General features: G+C 40.1%; 1 protein-coding gene across 1 annotated transcript in view; it reads left to right on the plus strand.

Annotated features, from left to right (window-relative positions):
• Positions 1-8,390: 8,390 nt before the first annotated feature.
• ago1 (argonaute RISC component 1) overlaps positions 8,391-15,626 on the plus strand; it is a 74,151-nt gene continuing 66,915 nt past the window's right edge. The window contains exon 1 of the mRNA XM_056475658.1: positions 8,391-8,774. Coding sequence (XP_056331633.1) covers positions 8,750-8,774 — 25 coding nt within the window. The 5' untranslated portion in view covers positions 8,391-8,749. The remainder of the gene's footprint in view (positions 8,775-15,626) is intronic.

Consider the following 15,626-nt stretch of genomic DNA (forward strand, 5'->3'; position numbering starts at 1 on the left):
TTACAATTACAGATTCCTTACAGAAAAGGAATGTACCACACACTGGAAGTGACGCAGAATGTACCACACACCGGTAAATATCAGCTCGTGTGTGACTTTGTAGACACAGGCTAACATGAGTCTACAACTATAAAAATCATGGTTTTATCAACTGCGATAAAACATTGTTCTGTCATTTAGAGCTATTCTGAGAAAATATCAGCGTGAGAGTACATGGAAACAAGTTAACACGAATCCACAACCACAGCATGACATATTTATTCCTCAGGGGTGGCCACAGCGGAATGAACCGCCTACTTATCCAGCATATGTTTCCAGCATATATGGATAACCTTCCAGCAGCAACCCATTACTGGGAAACGTCCATACACACTCATTCACACACACACACACACACTCATACACTACGGCCAATTTAGTTCAATTCCCCTATAGCGCATGTGTTTGGACTGTGGGGGAAACCGGAGCACCCGAAGGAAGACACAGGGAGAACATGCAAACTCCACACAGAAATGCCAGGGACTCAAACCAGCGATCTTCTTGCTGTGAGGTGACAGTGCTAACCACTGAGCCACCGTCACATTTACTTTTTAAAATATATATTTTCTTGATCTGCATATTGTAACTTTTTTCTTTTTCTCTTAGCGTTGGGCTAAGAGGAAGGGGTAGATAGCACTTCGAACAAAGATTTTTCAGGACCACACTCGAAACCAAGGGGTACGAAAATTTCCCAGAATACCCCAGCCACAATGGCAGCATGACTGCACACGGAAGTGAGGAGATCCACAAATTAGTATTTTTTTGTCATTGTTATGAATTTTTACAAATTACATGTATTCAAACAAGCACATGTTTTAATATATTCATTACCGCGTTCGTGTTTTACCGTCATGCTTTTAAAAAAAAAACGCTAAAATAAAAACCGCTAAATTTCGCGATCTACAGTATAATCCATAATAACAACTCCTATACAGCAGTCCCACAACATTCTGTCACTCGATGACACTCGAATCCCCTGTCAGAAAAGTCTAGTTCCTGGGAATGAGCTTTTTACAGTGTCTGCTATAATGTTAATGTTGTTTTTGATTTAGTGGCTAATTCGTACGAATTCGTACGATCTAATTTGTACAATTTAGTACGATTTGCTCATTCCCCAATGACGGTTGGGTTTAGGGGTGGAGTTAGGGGCCACGCCTCCTTTTTAAAATCATACAATTTCATATGACTGAAGCCACGAAACTGACAAAACATAAAATACTTACGTTTTCTCGTGAGATCAGGCTGTCTGATCTCATATGAAGCAAGAGATCGCGATGACATTTGATGACATGTGCAGGTGCTGTAGTGCTGCAAAATTTTTAAGCCCTTCCTCTTCACCCTCAGTTTTAAGGGCCAAGGGGAAGGGGTAGGGGTACAAAAATAGAATTGGGATTGGGCCTAACTGTTTGTAACTTTGTAACTGTTCATAAATTTTATCAACCCAGGCTCATTCTGAAAACGTAGTCCCGTGGATGTTTCTAGAGACTGCGAAATACGTAGCCAGGGGTACGTACGGCTGCATTTCATTTTTTTAAGCGAACGCTGCGGGGCGGTGTGACGCCGTTCCTTTCGGCGCTTGCCGGCCGGCCGTTTGCCTCCATGTGGAGGGCTTTCCCGCTGCAACCAGTTTGTCCGGTTAGCTCTTCGTGTACTTTGGCATACTCGAGGCGCAACGAGGGGCTGACCACGACGACGACCGGGTTCGAGTCCGAGGAAGAGCGGTTCCTGAAATCAGGTAAGAAAACAAAATCAAAAAAAATTAAGCGAACAAGGGTGAGAATGTGGTCAAAATCCGAAAATGTGGTTAAAATTAGACGAGGGCTTTTCTTTTTCTGGACGGCATTTGTGAATCGTTGTTGGTTGGGTTTAGGGACGGAGGAGGGTGGGGCAGCCGATTGGCCGGTCGCACCGTCAATCATTCTGCCATCCAGGCAGACAGGCGGAAGGTCGTTCGACAGCGACCTCTCGCGGGTGTACGCGAGAACGGCGCGGGAAAAAGCGCGCACCGCGGCCTCTCGGGTTCGCGAAAACAAAAACTGCAAAAATACGTACCTCCCGGGACATATTTCTCGGTCTCCAGAAACGTCCACGGGACTACGTTCTCAGAATGAGCCTGGGTTGAATTTTATGGACAGAATTTCAAGGTGCAGCCTTGGGCTGGAGGGGGTCCGGTTCAGGGACCACAGGATTTTATCTCTGTTATTCACAGACGATGTTGTTCTATTGGCTTCATAGAACATGGACCTTTAGCATGCACTGGGGTGGTTTGCTGCAGAGTGTGACGCGGCTGGGATGAGAATCAGCACCTCCAAGTCTGAGGCCATGGTGCTGTACCGGAAAAAGGTGGTCTGCCATTTCCAGGCTGGAGGAAAGTCCTTACCCCAAGTGGAGGAGTTCAAGTATCTTGGGCCTTCCCTCACGAGTGAGGGAAGGATGGAGTGTGAGATTGACAGTTGGATTGGTGCAGCGGCAGCAGTAATGTAGTCGATGTACCGGTTCGTTGTGGTATAAAAGGAGCTGAACTGAAAGGCAAAGGTCTCGATTTACCGGTCAATCTATGTTCCTACTCTCACCTATGGTCATGAGCTTTGGGTTGTGACCAAAAGGACCAGATCTCAGATACAAGCGGCCGAAATGAGTTTCCTTTGCAGGGTGGCAGGGCGCACCCTTATAGACAGGGTAAGGAGCTCTGTCAGGAGAAGTGAGGAGCTTAGAGTAGAGCCGCTGCTCCTCCACATCGAGAGAAGTCAGCTGAGGTGGCTCGGGCATCTGTTTCAGACGCCTGGACGCCTATCTAGGAAGGTGTTCCAGGCATGTCACACCGGGAGGAGGCCTTGGGGAAGACCCAGGACACGCTGGAGGGACTATGTCTCTCGGCTGGCCTGGGAACACCTCGGCATCCCCCCTGAGGAGCTGGAGGAAGTGTCTGGGGAGAGGGAAGTCTGTGGGTCTCTCCTAAGACTGCTGCCCCCGTGACCATAAAACACACAATAGATATTATTAGAATTAGAATTAATTAATAGAATTAATATGCATTTAAACACATTGGATTTATTGATATCATTACATAAATTGAGTTCTTATTTGATTAATTTATGTTTAGCTAACAAATATCAATCAAATTTTATACATCAATCTTAACAATTCCTTACATATAAAGCTTTTCTGAACACTCAAAGTGCTTTACACACTTTTATGGAGGAGGGGGGGGGGGGTTCCTCATCCACCAGCAGTGTACAGCATCCACCTGGATGATGCGCCGGCAGCCACATTACACCAGACTGCACACCACACACCAGCTGATCAGTGGAGAGGAGACAGAGTGATGAAACCAATTATGAGATGGGGATGGTTAGGAGGCCATGATGGACAAATTTGGCCAGGATGCCGGGGTTAAACCTCTACTCCTTTTTTTTTACAACCACAGAGAGTCAGGACCTCGGTTTAACGTCTCATCCGAAAGATGGTGCTCACTGAGCAGTATAGAGTCCCCATCAACATACTGGGGTGTTGGAACCCACGCAGACCACAGGTTGAGCGCCCCCTGATGATCTCACTAACACCACTAGCAGCAACCTTGCTTTCCCATATGGTCTCCCATCCAGATACTGACCAGTTGCAGCCCTGCTTAGCTTCAGTGGGTGACCATGTGAGAGCTGCAGAGAACTAGCTGCCGGTACAATCTTATTGGTTGGGCCTAAATATTTTTTGAGTTCTAGAGTTATTTTTTCTCACATTCATTCATTTTCCTTCGGCTTAGTCACTTTATTCATCAGGGGTCGTCACAGCGGAATGAACCACCAACTATTCAATCATGTGTTTTACGCAGCGGATGCCCTTCCAGCTGCAACCCATCACTGGGAAACACCCACACACTCTCATTCACACTCATACACTACAACCAATTAAGCATTCACCTATAGCGCATGTGTTTGGATTGTGGGGGAAACTGGAGCACCCGGAGGAAACCCATGCCAACATGGGGAGAACATGCAAACTCCACACAGAAATGCCAACTGACCCAGCCGAGGCTCAAACCAGCGACCTTCTTGCTGTGAGGCGATCGTGCTACCCACTGTGCCACCGTGAGGTCATCTTTTTTGACATCAATATATTAAAAAACACTCTCTGTCTGCCATTTTTGGTTGCAGTTCATCTCACACAATCTTTGTAGTACACTAAATAGGAAGCGATTTCGACCACAGCCAGTCAGTAGCCTATGTAGTGTAGTACGCAGTCTGCTTGGGTTTCTTTTCATTCTAAAAATTAATATAGTATAAAGTAAAATAAGTTTTTTTAAAAGGTGCAGTTTGTAAGTTTGACACCCAGTGGTTGTACGCCTGGTTCAAAACACATGCAAGTGCAGGATGCTAGATTGACAACATCAAGAGGAGTGAATCTGACGATCGAGCCTTTGTGAAAGTTGTGTTCTAAATAAAAGCAACGACACGCAATAGAGGGAATATGTTTTATATTAAAAGGAGTTTTTGTTCTAACCAACACCTGAAATTTATAGTTTAGAAACGGCTTCTATTTTAACAACAGGAAACAGACAATGATCACCTCAGGTACACCTCATGTGCTTTATTCAGTGTTAAATGCTAATAATGTGAGTTTGAATGCCATTTTACATGACATTTATTGCCATACTACTGAAAGCAGCAGCAGATAGTTCACCTCAGAACTTGATAATAAAATAAACTGTTTGAAATTGAACTTCAGAACTGTGCAAGTCAACTCATATCAGTAATTCAACATCCATATATAATAATGTTAAAGAGGTTTAATATGTATTAATTAAACTATAAACCTTTCCATTTCATAGGAGTGCAGTGAGTGCACTATTCTGTGCTTCTGAATGGCTGTATTTAATTTCTGTCATGTTTCGTCTGGCCAAATTGCTTATCACTGCAAATCTTGTACATTCGTAATATTTATATTATTTATTTACTAATTAACCCAATATAGCCACACGTATCATATTTAATACACAAGTATCTAAGACCTATATAATATCAACCTGATCAATACTTTGTTTAAAACCAGTTGTATATGATTTGATAACAGGTAACAGGTAAAAACAAAGTGGAAAAACTGCCTAAAATGTATTCTGTTATCAGGGCAAATACATTTTTTGTCAATAAAATTAACTTGTTGTGAGCAAAAAGTTGCCTGATCTATCAAATGTAGTCCAAAATAAATATCATGAAAAAATGAACAGTATATGGCAAAAGTTTGTTTGTTTGCTAGATGGTTTAATAAACATCTCATGTGGAACTCTGAATCTGCGTCTCATTTCAGAGTCTGCTACTGTCCACCGGAGGTCGCATTTCGGTCACAATGAAATAGGCTGTTTTCCACCAAGGCAACCCGGGGTGCTGCAATATAATTGGCTAAACTGACAGTGGGTGGGTTAAAAGAACCAAAACAAAGACAGACATTCCGGCACATAACGCATATTTTCAAAGCAGAATATCTGACTTAGGCATTGTTTTTCAGATAAACAGGAATGTTCACTTAGCATGTTTCTTAAATATCTGCAAACATATTATGGTATTTTTATGCTTTAGAAGAGTCAAAAATGTACATACAGCACCTTTAAATACTATATGGTCTCTCCATACCACTTGTCTTGCAAAGAAAGCGCACCAACGACTGCACTTTCTGAGAAGGTTAAAAAGGGCACACCTCAGCCCATCAATTCTTACAACTTTTTACAGAGGGGCTGTTGAGAGTGTTCTCACTAATGGCATCTCCCTTTGGTATGAGAATAGTTGTGTATCTGACAAGAACACCATCAAGAGGATCATAAATTCAGCTGAAAGGTCTGTTGGAGTCAAGTTGACATATATCGAGGAACTTTATCAACGCAGTTGTCTGTCTAGGGCAAATAGCATTTTAAGGGATCCAACTCACCCTGGCTATAGCCTGCTCACGCTCATGCCATCAGGCAGGCGTTACAGAAGCCTGAGGACCAAATCAGTGCGGTTTCGTGATAGTTTTTATCCTGTCATTATAAGACTTTTGAATAAGACTAATTCTTAAACACTATTGATATAGCTAGTGTAAAATAATAAATCAATAAATAGTTAAACTAGCATAAATTATTAATATTATAACTATTATAACAAATGGTGAAATAGGTATTTTAGTATTAAGTTACTCTCTACTGAGATTTCTTTTTAAATCAGGTTATATCTTATATAACTATATTTTTATATTTTTATGAAATTATAAAGCTTGTCTATCATGTTAGGTTTGTATAGTGAGGTTTTTTATGTTCTTGTTGGGTCTGTTGCAACGTAATTTCGTTCTGCATTACAATTTTATTGTGATGTTTTGAATGACAAAATAAAGGAAACTGAAACTGAACTGAAACTGAAACTATATATCATTAAATATTTAATTTCACATACATTTAAAAAGCATATGCTTAAAACCTGCTGTGCCTTCTGTAGTAATCTTTCTGAAACTCTGTACACATTTCACAAAATAATCTTCTCCCAAACATAGCTTTTGCTTTTGTTTTTGGCTTTTAAGTACATACCAAAGAAGACAATAGATATTATATTATGAATTACATTTTTATTTTGCACCATCGCCTCACAGTAAGAAGATCGCTGGTTCGAGCTGGGTCAGTTGGCATTTCTGTTTGTATGGTTTCCCCATGTTGGTGTGAATTTCCTTTGGGTGCTCCGGTTTCCCCCACAGTCCAAACACAAGCGCTATAGCGGAATCGAATGAGCTAAATTGTCCGTAGTGTATGAGTGTGTATGGGTGTTTTCCAGTGTTGGGTTGCAGCTGGAAGGGCATCCGCTGCATAAAACATATGCTGGATAAGTTGGTGGTACATTCTGTTGTGGCGACCCCCGGATGAATAAAGGGACTAAGCCAGGCATGGGCAAACTCGATCCTGGAGGGCCGGTGTCCCTGCAGAGTTTTGCTCCAACACTAATCAAACACACCTGAACACCCTAATTAGTGTCTTCAAGATCACTAGAAAGCTACAAGCAGGTGTGTTTGATTAGGGTTGGTGCAAAACTATGCAGGGACACCGGCCCTCCAGGATCAAGTTTGCCCATCCCTGGACTAAGTTAAAAAATGAATGAATGAATAAAGATTTTTTTTTTTATCTACTTGAAAAATATAATATTAATAATTGGTGGATTTATTTATTTATTTATTTATTTATTTATTTATTTATTTATTTATTTATTTTAATTGTAGTTATCCTCTGAAGTTTTGTTTTTCTGTTGTTTTATTTTTTTGGGGGGGGGGGTTTCACCTTTATTATGATAGGACAGTAGAGAATTCAGACAGGAAAGCATTGGGAGCAGAAAGAGGGGAAGGATTGGCTAAGGACCTTGAGCCGGGAATTAAACTCAGGTCACCGTGTGCACGTTGGTGCTAGAATGTCAGCTCGCAGTACCACTAGGTTACTGGCGCAGAGTTTTATTTTTATTTTTTAAGCTCTTGTTCAGTTTTGCTCTCTCTGTCTTTACTTTTTAATTATATATTCCTTGATAATTAAAAAAAACCTCATGTCTGCCATTTTTGGTTGCAGTTCATCTCACTCAGTCCATGTAGTGCACTAAACAGGAAGTGACTTTGACAGCCAGTCAGTAGCCTATGCAGTGTGCTTGTGTTTCAGTTCGTCCTGTATTATTCATTCATTCATTTTCCTTCAGCTTAGTCCCTTTATCATTAGGGGTCGCCACAGCATAATAAACCGCTAACATATGTTTTACACAGTGGATGCCCTTCCAGCTGCAACCCAGTACTGGGAAAAACCCACACCCTCTTACATACACTCATACACTTTGGGCCAATTTAGTTTATGCAATTCCCCTATACCGCATGTGTTTGGACTGTGGGGGAAACCGGAGCACCCACATCAACACAGGGAGAACATGCAAACTCCACACAGAAATGCCAACTGACCAAGCTGGGACTCAAACCAGCGACCTTCTTGCTGTGAGGTGACAGTGCTAACCACTGAGCCACAGTGCTGCCCTTTATAAATCAATAGTAATCTAAATTTCACCAATATTAATAATTCTTACATTTATTTATTTAGTTTTATTGTAATTTAGCTTGTAATTGTACTCTCAATGTTTATTTTCCTGTTTTTTGTTTGTTTTTAAACCCCTTTTTCGAAGCGATTTCGAACACAGGCAGTTAGTAAACCTGCCTATGTAGTGTAGTGTGTAGTATGCAGTGCGCTTGGGTTCCTGTTCGCACTAAAAAATGAACATAGTGTGAATTTTAAGCGCACACTAGAGGGCGAACACAAAACAGACCAGTTCCAGGCAAGAATCTCAGCAGTGGGAGGAGAAGAAGAAGACGAAGAAGAAGAAGAAACGGGCGCTCGCTCGGTCTGAGGGGGGTGACGGACGGGTCGAGCGTTTTGTTTCGCTGGTGAATCCTGCTTGAACGGAGAGCAGGAGACACAACAACCCGACGCACAGCAGCCCGACCAGCCACGGACGAAAGTGCACGGAGGAGCGGGTCAATACGAAAAGGAACTACGGAGCTTTTGTTTCTCTCTCAACTCCTGCGGGTTTGGGGGCTCCAGCAGCGGCGGCGCAGAAGATCCCGCTCGCCCAGGGAAGGAGGCTGGAAGTCGGGGACGCTTCCAGCCTGCAGGGCCAGGCGTCGTGGCGATCGAGTATCTGGACTTTGGTGAACCCTTAGGGGCTCAGTGGATGGGATGGAGCCGGGACCATCTGGCGCTGGTGGGTTTGGATCTTTTAAGTTGTTTACAAATTTATGAATGACATAATGTTTGCCGTTTACCGCACGAGGCACTGATGTGACACATAGGTTCATTCTAAAATGATACATAGTAACGTTTTTATAGCCTTCCAAAGGAATACGTTCTAAATCACACGCTTGTACCGTTCTAAAATGATACATTGTATTGTTTTAAAGCCTTCCAAAGGAATACATTCTAAATGTGACACACTTGTATCCTTCTAAAAAGATACATTGTAACGGGTTATAGCCTTGCGAAGGAATACTTTCTAAACTACACACTTGTACCGTTCTAAAATGACACATTGTATTGTTTTAAAGCCTTCCAAAGGAATACATTCTAAATGTGACACACTTGTATCCTTCTAAAATGATACATTGTAACGGGTTATAGCCTCACAAAGGAATACTTTCTAAACTACACACTTGTATCGTTCTAAAATGATACATTGTATCATTGTATAGCCTTCCAAAGAAATGCATTCTAATGTGACACACTTGATAGATTGTGTGTTCCATAGCCGTCCGTATGGATACATTGTAACATTCTCTAATGACATCTTAAAGTCAGTGTTCTAAAAGGAAACACTGTATCATTTTGAAAGAAAACAGTGTAAAGTTTGGTCAGAATGTACGTTATTAGGTGATACCTGGAGATAAGTTACACAGACTGGCGATAAAGGGGGAAAATGATGCAGGGAAGCAGGGATATTGTCTCAGGTCAGGGGTCGTGGGAAGATAGGAGGTTGAATCCCGCCTTCAGCAGATGCAGCAGGGGAAAGTGACCCCCAGGGGTCTTTATTGATCCTGCTAAAATGTGGCTCGGTTCAGTGTTACCAATTTCACCTCCATTAACACTATATATCCACAAGGATATGAGCAGATAAATGATTTATATCAAGATGGATAAAAGCTGCCTGGATTCTGCAGTATACTTTGATTAGATTCTATCCATGTAACATTTACAAAACATTGTAAATTTGTTAAAGATGCAATGTAAGAAATAGATTGATCAATTTAGATATTTGCTTTGTTGTGTTGCACTAATAAAACTTTCTAAAACGTGTTTTTTTTTTACTGAAATCACAGATGTAATTTTTTGATTGCTCTTGATATTTTTATTTGAGATCATCAGACTTAAATCTGAGTTTAGCAGCATGTATCAATAAACTTTGCTAAAGTCTAATTTAAAAAATTATCTTTATAGGTGTGGATTTTAATTGCAGCCAGTAGTCAGTGATTTCCCTTTTTCTTTTCCATGCCAAATTTTGCTGAATATTTAATGCATTAAAGCTGAGCTTGTGATGTAAATACTTATAATCGATCTCAGTCTAATATGCAATCTGTAGGCTGAAACACTGATGCTAACATGGACTCAACCATTGGTGTGAGTTTGAGGCGGGACTGATCAATTGGACTGACCAATAGCAGAGGGTGTTTGGGAAACCTGTTTGAAAACAATCATTTTTTAAATTTTAGTAACACTTGAGCCTAAAAGTTCACTCATGTCACTTTTTATCATTTGGTGGAATTTTTCTTTTGTTTTTTTTTAAATAAAAAGTATAGGTTTGGTTATGTGTACATAAGACACATCTTTATATATATATATATATATATATATATATATATATGTATGTATGTATGTATGTATGTATGTATGTATGTATGTATGTATGTATGTATGTATGTATGTATGTATGTATGTATGTATGTATGTATGTATGTATGTATGTATGTATGTATGTATGTATATATATATATATATATATATATATATATATATATATATTATATATATATATATATATATATATATATGTATATGTATGTGTATATATATATATATATATATATATATATATATATATATATATATATATATATATATATATATATATTAGCCCTCATTGCTAAAGCAAAACTTCTTGATTTAGCTGTTTTTCTGAAACTGAGGGTGGCCTTTATTAATGAGCGGCAGGGGAAGGGTCACCGGGGCTTTGCATTGGCCAGGTGGCGTCTCTGTAGATCTTGCACACTTCAGTGCATTATGCTCTTGAGCCTCAACAGCAGGACATCTGGGACTCCAGAGCAGTGCTATCCCAGTCAGAACCATGCCAAAACATTGGGTCTGTTCCTCTGTCACAGTTCTGCCCACATCTGCTTGCTTTATGGACCGTAGGGCTGGCCAATTGACACAAGTCATTTTTTAAAGAATTAGGAGGCAGTTTTATGAAAACAAAAATGTGGCAAAGATGAAAAAAGGTTTAGAACTATTAAAACAACATGTGTAATTAGCTTCATTTGAATGTTTACGGTTTTATTGAATAAAATTATACATTTTGCCTTTATTTACAGAACAGTAAAATGCCATTAAATGCATCAGTAGTTTATAAAACAACAACAACAACAACAAAAATCATCAGGCATATTTAGAGCAAGAATCATATGCTGATGATCACTTCCATGCAAAAGTTTGTAAACGTTAATAACTGTGATATTCACGTTCATTTAACATCCTATTCATATTTTCATGGTATTTAGGATAGGAAGAAGGATCCTCTTCCTGGGAAACATCCATACACTCTCATTAACACACATACGCTACGGCCAGTTTAGTTTATTTAATTCCCCTATAGCACATGTGTTTGGACCTGGAGGAAACCCATGCCAACACAGGGAGAACATGCAAACTCCACACAGAAATGCCAATTGACCCAGCTGGGACTCGAACCAGTGACCTTCTTGCTATGAGCCGACAGTGCTGCTAACCACTGAGCCACCGTGTCACCAGAAGCAGGATAATTGGCCAAAAATAAATTCTGCATTATTTCCAAAGATATTTAGATATTACACAGGCAGCACATCCATTATGTATACATGCATGCGTAAATCGGTTGTTGACGTGACATTGCATTTTCACTGTTACACAAAACAAAAATGAATATAATTAGTGTTCACATAGGGCAGGGCCGATAAACGATATTAAACTGAATCGCAATATGAGTTATGTCAAAACAATGATAAGCTCTGGACTTTTTTTTTTCTCTATATTGATCTAAGAGCCAATCACACAGCAGAAATGTGCAACAATGGCAATCTGAAAGTGTGTTGATATTAGATATGTACCGAATTTTTGGCCACCGAAAATTTATCAGCTGAAAATATGTTATGCCATTTAATAGACCCTCTAATTTTTGTGTCTTCAGTCATTGTTGGGGTACTCCTTTAAATCTGGAAGCATTAAAAACTATATAGAATATCGAATTATATATCGTTATCATTCAATATGGAAAATAATTATCGAGATTACTTTTTTGCCATATCGCCCAGCCCTAATTTCACATAATTTGAAATGCAATAAATAGTTTAAAATCTTCCCCGGACCTCTTGTTATAAAAACTGCTGTTACTAATTTTTGTTTTTACATTTTTTTCACAGCAGAAATGTGCAACAGTGGGAATCTGAAAGTGTGTTGATATTAGAAATGTATCGAATTTTTGGCCACCGAAAATTGTTGGGGTACTCGTTTAAACCTGGAAGCATTAAAAACTTTGAATATCGAATTGTATATCGTTATCATTCAATATGGAAAATAATTATCGAGATTACTTTTTTGCCATATCGCCCAGCCCTAATTTCACATAATTTGAAATGCAAAAAATAGTTTAATATCTTCCCTGGACCTCTTGTTATAAAAACTGCTGTGTTATGAATTATAATCATTATTATTTATTTATTTTTTTTTACATTTTTGGACCAAATCTCAAAACTGTCTCTAAAGCATAGTTTAGTAAATTACAGCTCTTATAAGTGAAAAGTAAATCATAAAAATTAATAAATACATCAGGTCTAATTTTACCAGTGGCTATTTTAGTAAATGGCAGTCATTTTTTAATCCATATACTTTTAAAAACAGGAACTACAGATGTTTAGTTTTTGTCTCTAAATTTTGCATATTTAACTTTTTTGGAAGTACTTTCAGAAATAAAAAGTGATGTAACGGATCACAAATCTTACGGTTCTGATCAAATAATGTTTTTTTTGGATCAGCCAAAAAGTGATTTGCTTCTCATTTATTACAGAAACAGCAGTGCAAGAAACTTTTGGTTTTGATGAACCGAACTTAGAAGCTGTAATTTATTTTTTAATACTTAATTATTAATTACATTGATTTGGACAGGATTGTGGAGGTTATGGACAGGAAAGTATTGGGAGCAGAGAGATGGGAAGGGTCGGCAAAGGACCTCGAGCCAGTAATCGAACTTAGGTCGCCGTGAGCACCAGGGTGCTATATGTCGGTGCACTTAACCACTAGCCTATTGGCGCCGGCTTCATAAACTACACGAAACGTAGAGCTCACAGTCAGAGCAAACCTCTCATCTGTGTCTTTAATCTTCAGCAGCACGTGCAACCTCTGTTAGAGAGTAATTCTGTCATTCTGAGTTTATAATAGTCCAAAAGGTGATGATAATAGTTGAACATGGCAGTTTGTTCATGATTTAGGTTGGTGAAAAAATCATTCGCTCCCTTGTTTTTTCTGGCTTCTCCTTTGTTTTTCGCGCTTCACTCTCGTGTTTGTCTGTTTCTGAAAGGATCGGATGTCTGAAGCACTTTAATAATTACATGTTCGTTATTATCATTAGCTCAAGAAGTTCGTTATTTCAAAATATAGACGCGCACAGGAGCGACCGCGAGCTCCCTGGAAAAAAAGTGAAAGCGCTCGCACGTTTAGACGGCCTCGTTAAACAAAAAACAGGACATGGCAGATTTTGTTCTTCTTGGCTTTGTGGTTTTCATCAAGACAACGACAAGGTTTGCTTGAGCTCGGGTCGACCATGGCTCATTATACATATAGTATTACGATGTAATGTGTATTTAAAAATGGCGGTTTCTTTGTTTTCATTCTTCTGCTTGTGTAATCGTGAATGACGTATCTCTGTAAACCAATAGCGTTCAGCTGTGCGTCTAGCTCTGCCTTTTGATACACTTTTGTCGTGCTAGGTAACCTTTCCTAAGGGTGCCCAAAAAGTGGTACGGTTCGCTTTTAGGTACCTTTTGACAGTGGAAACAGCCATAAAAGAGTACCAAACCGAACCGCACCACTCAGTGGAAACAGGCCATAAAGGTACTAATGCGCAGCTGTAAAGTATAAAATGCACCATTTGAAAAGTTACCGCCCCAGTGACAGATGTTGTACCTTTGTTTCTGAGAGTATACAATTATTAAGGTTTGTTGTTCTTTGGTGTGACACCCCAAATTATAGAAAAATATCAAAAAAGAGAAATAAAAAAAATCTAAAAATTCAGTATTTCATATACAAAGCACTATATGAAGACAAGTGTCCAATAATGAAGATTAAACTGCTCTCATTCTGTTTGTATGTATTTAAGAGTTGTTTTTCTTGTCACACCATAGGTCGTGATTAAGGTACAGTTCAGAAAAATGTAAAAAAGAAAGAATTGACCCCTTATAAGACTGCACAGTGGCTCAGTGTTTAGCACTGTAGCCTCACAGCAAGAAGGTCACTGGTTTGAGTCCTGGTTGGGCCAGTTAGTATTTCTGTGTGGAGTTTGCATGTTCTACCTGTGTTGGTGTGGGTTTCCTCCGAGTGCTCCGGTTTCCCCCAACAGTCCAAACACATGCGCTATAGGTGTATTGGGTAAGCTAAATTGGCCATAGTGTATGAGTGTGTGAATGTGAGCGTGTATGGGTGTTTCCCAGTACTGGGTTGCAGCTAGAAGGGCATCCGCTGCGTAAAACATCTGCTGGAATAGTTGGCGTTTCATTCCGCTGTGACGACCCCTGATAAATAAGGCACTAAGCTGAAGTAAAATGAATGAAAGAATGACCCCTTATGCTGTGTTCACACCAGACACAGAACGCGCGGATAAATTGCGCTATTGCGTGAACATTTGATTTTACTCGCTTTATTCTCGCGTGAAAATCCGCTTCATTCGAATTCACTTCAGAACAGACGCGGATTCGCGTCATGGGCAGGGCTTCTGTCTGCCCGTTGACTGTAGCTTCGTTGCTTAATGGCTAACGTGCATTTTATTGAGAAAATAGCTGTGTTTTTGTGCTTTATGAAGGCTGAAAAACAGCATCGATTCGTTTGGAGCAGTGTCTGAGTCCTGTAGATCCTTACAGAGGTGCAGCCAGCTCTGAGAGCTCATAAACTCCTCCAGAAACTTAACCTGGATGATGGAATCTTTCAGCGGTACTTCTGACTGAGCCAAGCCCAGTTTGATGAACTGTTGTCAGTGTAGGCTGGAGGATTCTTCCCCGGGAAACCAACAACAGGCATTACATCATGATCACACCCACACAAGAGAAAGCTCCTGATTGGTTAACGCGGCGCGAATGTGCGCTGAAGTTTAGATTTTTCATTTCGCGCCATTTGCGCAATTCGCTTCACGCCATTCGCGTGTATCGCATCGCAGGATATCTATTCGCGTCATTGCATTGACTTAACATGTAAATCACTCACGCTTGACGCGCGTTCCGTGTCTAGTGTGAACACAGCATTATAGTTTCCCAAATATCAGAAGTCAGATGAGGTAAGTATATCTATTTTTGCTTCAGAAAGAGTGCGCTGCAAAAAAAGTTTTGTATAAAACCCTTTTTGTCTGTCTAAAGCCGATGTGTTTGGACTGTGGGGGAAACCGGAGCACCCGGAGGAAACCCACGCCAACACGGGGAGAACATGCAAACTCCGCACAGAAATGACAACTGTGCTGTGAGGTGACAGCGCTACCCACTGCGCCCCCATGCTGCCCCTCACTTCAAAGGTTGACTACTGTATATGTACATCTACAGTTGAAGTCGAAATATTT

Source organism: Danio aesculapii, chromosome 16 (assembly GCF_903798145.1).
Source record: "Danio aesculapii chromosome 16, fDanAes4.1, whole genome shotgun sequence".
Lineage (NCBI taxonomy): Eukaryota > Metazoa > Chordata > Actinopteri > Cypriniformes > Danionidae > Danio > Danio aesculapii.